Source organism: Camelina sativa, chromosome 2 (genome assembly GCF_000633955.1).
Source record: "Camelina sativa cultivar DH55 chromosome 2, Cs, whole genome shotgun sequence".
In the NCBI taxonomy this organism is placed as follows: Eukaryota; Viridiplantae; Streptophyta; class Magnoliopsida; order Brassicales; family Brassicaceae; genus Camelina; species Camelina sativa.
In genome coordinates this window covers 20,010,805-20,018,832 of record NC_025686.1, presented here as the reverse complement: position 1 = coordinate 20,018,832, position 8,028 = coordinate 20,010,805, and the positions used below count along the sequence as shown (strand labels likewise).

At 35.9% G+C, this 8,028-nt stretch overlaps 2 protein-coding genes across 2 annotated transcripts; both read left to right on the top strand.

The window, feature by feature from the left end:
- Positions 643–4,235, top strand: LOC104754455. Its single transcript, XM_010476657.1, has 9 exons — positions 643–674; positions 761–2,018; positions 2,135–2,299; positions 2,385–3,010; positions 3,083–3,172; positions 3,273–3,360; positions 3,642–3,872; positions 3,933–4,001; positions 4,101–4,235. The coding sequence occupies exons 1-9, from the start codon at positions 643–645 to the stop codon at positions 4,233–4,235; spliced, it is 2,694 nt and encodes an 897-aa protein (XP_010474959.1).
- Positions 4,421–6,497, top strand: LOC104754446. Its single transcript, XM_019231011.1, has 7 exons — positions 4,421–5,038; positions 5,126–5,320; positions 5,419–5,508; positions 5,594–5,701; positions 5,794–6,045; positions 6,132–6,170; positions 6,252–6,497. Exons 1-7 carry the CDS (start codon positions 4,421–4,423, stop codon positions 6,495–6,497), a joined length of 1,548 nt encoding a protein of 515 aa, XP_019086556.1.

The following is an 8,028-nucleotide window of genomic DNA, read 5'->3' as shown; positions in this document are numbered from 1 at the left end:
GAATGTTATGTGTTCTCTAAATGTTTGAAAGTTTCGATTTTTAGGGTTTTGATGTGAAAGTTTTGATTTTGAGGGTTTTCGAGTTTTAGCAAAATTGGAGATTGGAAAACACACAATTATTGGTTTCGGAAGTTTGGATTTATACGATTTTAGTTGGATTTATACAATGTATACAACCATATTTGTTTATATATTGACTCTGATTTTTTTTTCTCTTTGCTTTGCAAGTGTGGTCGATTGTTTTCAGGGGATTCAAGCTACTCTTTTGGTAATTGTATTCACCCGACAGGTCAGTACAGTATTGTGGCTTTCCCTCTTTTGTTTGGTGGTTGATTTAAGTATTACACTGTTGTGACTCTGCGTTTTTCTGGTCTTGCATATGAACTATATGCTTAGTTGTTTGTTTTGTTAAACATAGCTATATATACAGTGATTTGTATTAGCTATATTGGTTTGACTCTGTGGTTGAATTATGATTCTATTAAGTAGTACACTGTTGTGACTCTGTGTTTGTCTGGTCTTGCATATGAACTATATGCTTAGTTGTTTGTTTTGTCAAACATAGCTATGTATACGGTGATTTGTCTTAGCTATATTGGTTGAATTGTTGTATTAAATGTTTTACTAAGGTAAGAACATAAAATGGTGGACAAGGCATGGGTACATTTGTGCAGGTATGGAGTTCAATTTTATATTTTGGTTTGATTGTGAGACTGTATAGTTTTAAACATAATTTAGGGTTTTTATATTTGAAATAAAGAGCTGATCCTGCTTATGAGAGTGGTGCTTGGAGTTTTGTTCGCTCTGTGTCTGCGGCATTAGGAGACACGAACGTCATAGTATGTCCATGCATAGACTATCGTAATGTAGATCGTCATGAGATCAGTGAAGTAGTCGGCCATCTTGTAACAAGAGGAATGGATGAGGTTTACAAGCTACAGACAGATTGGTATCATCATGGAGAAGTTACTTCAGGGACTGTGGGTGAAGCAAAGAAGCATCATTGGAGTGATGAAATTTATGATTTATACAGAGCTGTGGAAAATGTAGATTCAGAAATGGTTAGTAAGGATGACTTGGGTGAGATTGCAGAGGTTGAGGACAAGAAAGAAGATGAGTTCCTTGCTAAGTTTCGAGATGCTGAAACACCACTATATGGAAGCTGTGAAAATCATAGCAAGCTATCTGCTATTGTTTCACTTTTTAGACTGAAGACACAAAATGAATGGTCTGACAAGAGTTTCAATGATCTACTTGAGACATTGACTGGAATGTTGCCTGCGGATAATGTCCTCCATACATCTTTATACGAGGTGAAACAATTCTTGAAGTCGTTTGATATGGGCTATGAAAAAATTCATGCTTGTGTAAATGATTGTTGTCTGTTCAGAAAGAAGTACAAGAAGCTTCAAAATTGTCCAAAATGCAATGCCTCACGATGGAAGATTAACCTGCAAACTAGTGAAATAAAGAAAGGTGTCCCTCAGAAAGTTTTGCGGTATTTTCCGATCATCCCACGGTTAAAAAGAATGTTCAGATCGGAGGAAATGGCAAAGGATCTAAGATGGCATTTTAATAACAAGAGTAGTGATGGAAAACTGTGCCACCTTATAGATTATGTGACATGGGATCAAATGAATGATAAATATCCAGTTTTTGCTGCTGAAGAAAGGAATATAAGACTTGGACCTTCCACAGATGGATTTAATCCATTCGACATGAAGAATAGTAGGTATAGTTGTTGGCCTGTCCTGTTAGTAAATTATAATTTGCCTCCTCACCTATATATGAAGAAAGAAAACATCATGCTTATTCTACTTATTCCTGGTCCACACCAGCCTGGAAATAGTATTGATATATACTTAGAACCCCTTATTGATGATCTGTGTCATCTTTGGACCATTAGTGATTTTCCTGCATATGGAAATCTTGATGGATGTAAAGTGAAGGGTAAAATGGGATGCCCTGTGTGTGGGAAACACACAGATAGTACTTGGTTGAAGTTCTGTAGGAAGCATGTATATTTGTCATAGAAAGGGTCTGCCACCAACATGGGAGAAAACGTCGGGTATTATCAGGTGTAGATATATCCAGAATTCTAAAAAGTTTCAGAAATGATTATGGAAATGCTAAGAGATCTAGTAGGAAGAGAAAAAAGCCTGGTTGTGTTGGGTTAGATTCTGATGGTGAGGATATAACTAGTGAATCAGAGGAGGATGAGGAAGAAGTTGAAATAGACGAGGATGAGTTATCAAGATGGAAGAAACGGTCAATATTTTTCAGACTGCTGTATTGGGAGGTATGACCAAATGTTACATCTTGTAATCAATATTTTCTATTTAACTTGTATTGAACTCTGACATTGATAGTTTTTTCCTTCTCAGGAACTACCAGTACGAAAAAATTTGGATGTAATGCATGTAGAGAGAAATGTGGCTTCAAGTATTGTATCTACATTGTTACATTGTGGAAAATCAAAGGATGGTCTGAATGCTCGTAAGGATTTGGAAGTCCTTGGTATTAGGAAAGATTTGCATCCTAGGATCCATGGAAAAAGAACATACCTTCCGGCAGCACCTTGGTCTTTATCCAAGACAGAGAAAAAAATATTTTGTAAGCGTCTTATTGGATTTAAAGGTCCTGATGGGTATTGTTCAAATATATCAAGGGGAGTTTCACTGGAGGACTGCAAGATTATTGAACTCAAATCACATGATTATCATGTGTTGATGCAGCAACTTCTTCCAGTTGCAATGGGAGGTCTATTACCTAAAGGTCTCAGGATTGCAATTTCATGGATATGCACATTTTTCAACCATTTATGTCAGCGAGTTATTGATAGGGAACAACTGTTGGTAATGGAAAAAGATATTGTGGAAACTCTCTACATGTTTGAACGGTTTTTTCCTCCAAGCTTCTTCGACATTATGGTGCACTTGACAGTTCATCTTGGAAGTGAAGCTAGACTTGGTGGACCTGTCCATTTTAGATGGATGTACCCATTTGAAAGGTTAGTATATTATTTTGTGAATATGTTACAAATTTCTTATGTCGTGTTGCTTATCTTACTTATTTTGCATAGGTACATGAAAGTTCTAAAAAATTTTGTAAGAAACCCAGCAAGACCAGAAGGGTGTATAGCTGAGTCTTACCTTGCAGAAGAGTGCATGCAGTTTTGCAGTAACTTTCTGAAAAAGACCACCAACGTTGAGGAAAAACCAGAAAGAAATATGAGAACCAGTCTATTCTAGTGGGTCGTCCAATCTCTGCAGCTACTCCAATTACTCTTACGGAAATGGACATGAAAATAGCACATATGGCTGTCATTCACAATATGGCTATTGTAGATCCGTTTGTAGAGTAAGTATCTCTGCAATTTTACTTTAAATTATTAAATAATTAAGAGTACATGAATATATATTGATGCACGCTTTTTAATGATTATGAAGCATGCACTTACAATATCTCCAAGACACAAATGCAAGATGCAGACGTGATGCAACATTTTTATGGAGTTTGCATAATCAGAAATTTGCATCTTGGTTGAAAGAGCAAGCATGTTTTAATTGAGCTTATGTTGTTTATGGGATTTCTAGTTTACAACTCTTTATGTGTTTGACTTATTTGTTTTATTTTGGTAGGTTTCTATGGATTCTAAAGTACATGAAGAAACGCTAAAGTGGTTTGCCTATGGTCCACGTTGTACTGCAAGATCATATACTGGTTATATAGTGAATGGACAACGGTTTCATACTAGCTCATTTGATAGGCAAACTCAGAACAGTGGGGTTTTTTATGAGGCAACTGCGATGTGTAGATCCAGTGTAAAAGATATTTCACATGTCGTTGATTGGGTTTCATACTACGGAACAGTTAGTGATATTATTCTGTTGGATTATCATGTGTTCTATGTTCCTTTGTTCCGATATCAGTGGGCAGTTAGAGGTAATGGAGTGAAAGTAGAAGATGGGTTCACGTTTGTTAACCTGAATCAGAGTCAGGTCTCCTTTCTAAAGGATCCATACATATTAGCCTCTCAAGCCAAACAAATATTTTATTCAAGAGACAATGAATCATCCAATTGGTATGTTGTTATGAAGGGTCCATCAAGAAGATACAGTGAGGAAGATGTTGAAGATGCAGATCTTGGATTATTGCCACCAGTTGCGGATATTGATATTGACATGGAGGAAGCTCAAAATGCTAGGACTGATTGTGAAGGCATATATGTGTGAATGTTTCTTTGTCTGATTTATATATGCTTTTAGTCTGTGCTTGAAGTATATGCTTTAATTCTATGCTTGGTCTGTTTTATATGATTTAAGTCTATGTTTTAATTCAATGCTTGGTCTGTTTTATATGATTTAAGTCTATGCTTTAATTCTATATGCTTGTTCATTGTCATTTTAGGTGAATTAAGATGGCCCCAAATAGGAAGACAAGAGGAAGAAAGAAGAAGGTTGTGGACAATGACGAGCCAGAGTTTGTTTGTACTTTGGAACCTAAAAATTTAGAACCAGATGAACCTACAAAGAAGAAGGTTGTGGACAATGACGAGCCAGATCAGCAATCACAACATATGGAAAGACCAGATCATGAAGTGAATGAGGAACAAAATGACGAACAACATGCTGCGGGATTGAATGAGGAACAAAATGACGAACAACATGCTGCGGGATTGAATGAGGAACAAAATGACGAACAACATGCTGCGGGATTGAATGAGGAGCAAAATGACGAACAACATGCTGCAGGATTGAATGAGGAAGAACTTGAAGGTGAGGTTGAATTATCTGGAGATCATGATTGTAGGCCTAAGAAAAAACAGAGAGGACCAACAAGGATGAAAAACATAGCTAAGGATTCCAATACTCGGGAACATGTTCAATTCACTGAAATGGGAGAGCCTTATGGTCGGGGGTCGGTTAAGCTGTCATCATACTTAGGTACATTGGTAAGAGAGCATGTACCTATCATTATTGAAGACTGGAGGAAAGTAAGTGAAGAACTGAGAACAGTTTTATGGAAATCAATTCAGGTATCGTTGTCGTTATATTTTTAAGAGTTATTATATTTATCTTAAAAACTCAAGTATATGAAATGGGATGTTTATAAATGAATGCAGGCAAGGTTCGATGTCGATGATGACTATCAAAAGGTTGCATTGCTAAAGCAAATGGGATGTTTATGGAGAGCATATAAAGCACGAATTGTTCAAAAGATAAATACAGCTAAGACAAACCAACAAAGGATAAATCTGCGTCCAAAAAATATTTCTCCAACAGAATGGCAGAAATTTGTCAAATTCAAAACAAGTCAAGCTTTTAAGATATTACCTTGTATTAACATATATTAATTACATAGTAGACTATTAACATATATTAATTACATAGTAGACTATTAACATTCGTATGGTAGGTCGTGAGTGATCAATATAAGAAACGAAGGAGCATGCAGATTCCTCATACTTGTAGCCGTAAAGGGATGGTTAGACTCGCTGAAGAAATGGTTAGTTTTTAATAACATGTATAATATTGCTTATATTATAAGCTCATTACTATTGTTCATAACACCCTATTCGTTTGATACATAGAAAGAGGAAAGCTCAGATCCATCTGAAGTCACAAGACTAAAGGTGTGGGTGAAGTCGCATACCAAGAAAGATGGTATGCCCGTGAATACAAATGCAGCGGCAAAGTTTGTAAGTTGTAAAGTTTTATTTAAATGATTTATGCATTTTGGATTAACTCTATGTGGTATGTTTTCAATTTGTTTTTATGTCTTTATTTGTAGAGAAAAACAGCTGAACTAGTTGATACCCAGCCTGAATCAAATTCAACAAATCCTAAAGATGATCTCCTTTCACAACTACTAGGCACTGATAATCCTGGGAGGCTAAGGGCAATGGGGAGAGGCATGAGTATGTCCAAGTTAGCGTGTTTCCAAGTTAAGAACAAGAATATGGCTGAAATGCAAGCGAAACAAGTTCTATTGCTACAAACAGTAAAAGAACTACGAGAGGAGATTGCCGAAATTAAAAACAAAGTAAGCAAAAATTTTACACATTCAACAAGGACTTAAATATATTCGTTTATTTCAATACCTACTTTAATCATTAAAACACATTACAGAAACACGAGCCTGGAGTCGGTGAGAACTCAGCTGCAAGAGTAAGTACTTCATGAGGATTTTACATTGTATTTCAAACTTTTCTGCATCCGACTCAGGTACATGATAATTTTTTTTTGTAGACTGTTAACAGAGGAAAATCCCAACCAAAGTGTGTGTTGGTTGATTGGGCTGGTACAGATGACAATGTTGTTGAGGGTCTTGTTCTTTCAACAGATCCAGCTGACTTTGTTAATGACATTCCCTTAGGCCCTAATCATATTAAAGTTTTGGTTGAAACGGCTATCAAACCAGATGCGTATCTATGGAAACCTGCAATTAATGTGTTCAACATTGAGCAAGCTGTTGGGTTAGTCATTCTAATTTGAGGGTTGGCTGAGATATCGTTTATGACGGCTGAGTTATAATTAATCATGACTGAGTTATTAAAATAGATTGATAAAACACCACAACATAGAAAGTTCATATCAATTCCAAATAAAAAATAAANGGTTCGGTTAAGTCGGTTATTTAGTCATTCTAGTTTGAGGGTTGGCTGAGATATCGTCTATGACGGCTGAGTTATAATTAATGATGACTGAGTTATAATTAATCATGACTGAGTTATTAAAATAGATTGATAAAACACCACAACATAGAAAGTTCATATCAATTCCAAAAAAAAAAAAACAACGGAGCTTGACTAATCTCACAGATACTTGTTCAAGCTCTCAAACTTCTTCTCCAGCGCGTCATATTTCTTTTCCAAATACAAGATCATTTCTTCTTGAATCTCGATGCGCTTCTTGGATGCATCCAAGTCCTGCTTCATCTCATTCTTCTCCTCCTGAATAACCCTAAACTCTTCGCGCACTGCATCAGTCCACCACTTCCTGAAACCGCAGCCTTGACCAGGACCCTTACAAATAGCACATAATTCATATTAGACTAAAAAAAAATTCAGAAGCAGAACAGAAAACTCAAAAATAAGAGTACAAAAATCTTTACATCTGTGATGTCATACGGACAACTGAAATAACGTTCTCCTCTCGTGGTAGGATCATTAGAAGTGGCAACGAGAAGCACCGCACCGCAATTACACCCGATTGGAACGCCCTTGTCTCGCCTCCGGATTTCGCCGTACCTCATTTTCATATTTATTTCATTACGATTCAGCTCCTACAGTTCCACAAACACAATATTAAGATAATGCTTTGAGATTTCAGATAGTCCAGAGATCTACCTCAGCTAGTGCTTCAGAAGCAGATTTCTCATCAGCCCTGGAGTTGCCGCCGTAGATATCTCTATTTGCCATCATCTTGACTCGATCTCGATTACTGAAGCAATAAATCACAACAAATCTCATAATTTATACTAAAACAATATATCGAACGATGTCGTTTGACAGTAATATACTTGAAGGCTGAGTTGTGTTCTTTACACGACTGACTTAGGATAGTTAGTTAAATTAACAACTATATTATGGCTGACATATGCAACGGCCATAATAATGGTGTTACGGCTGAGTTATCCGACAGCCACCCTATTAATTTATTATATACCCGCTCGGAAATGCAAAGAGGGTTGTTGGGGAGACGCAAACAATAATTATGTTTCTTGTTATCATCCATACGCTTAATAAAAATATTTTAAACGATTTATTATTAAAAATAAATTCAAAAATTTGAATTCAAATTTTTCATGTATTTTTATTTATTATTAAAAAAGGGGCCAGTAATTTGACTAAGTAGTGGCTGAGTTATTGACTTAAACGGCTGAGTTATGAGATATTTGTAAAATAAGGTTATTATAACTCAAAATTAAAATTTAGAATGGCAAAATGAATATTACTATTATTATAACCAATAAAAATAATAATTATAGACAAAAAGAGTGATTTTTACACATTCTGATCAAAAT

What these genes read in the sequence shown, in the direction of transcription:
- LOC104754455 (XM_010476657.1), top strand. Translation starts at nt 643, where the DNA reads ATGGTGGACAAGGCATGGGTACATTTGTGCAG. An exon ending in GCATGGGTACATTTGTGCAG is followed by an intron (nt 675 to 760) that starts GTATGGAGTTCA and finishes TTTGAAATAAAG; the next exon opens with AGCTGATCCTGCTTATGAGA. An exon ending in TGGATGTACCCATTTGAAAG is followed by an intron (nt 3,011 to 3,082) that starts GTTAGTATATTA and finishes TATTTTGCATAG; the next exon opens with GTACATGAAAGTTCTAAAAA.
- LOC104754446 (XM_019231011.1), top strand. Translation starts at nt 4,421, where the DNA reads ATGGCCCCAAATAGGAAGACAAGAGGAAGAAAGAAGAAGGTTGTGGAC. An exon ending in CAAATGCAGCGGCAAAGTTT is followed by an intron (nt 5,702 to 5,793) that starts GTAAGTTGTAAA and finishes CTTTATTTGTAG; the next exon opens with AGAAAAACAGCTGAACTAGT. An exon ending in TTGCCGAAATTAAAAACAAA is followed by an intron (nt 6,046 to 6,131) that starts GTAAGCAAAAAT and finishes AACACATTACAG; the next exon opens with AAACACGAGCCTGGAGTCGG.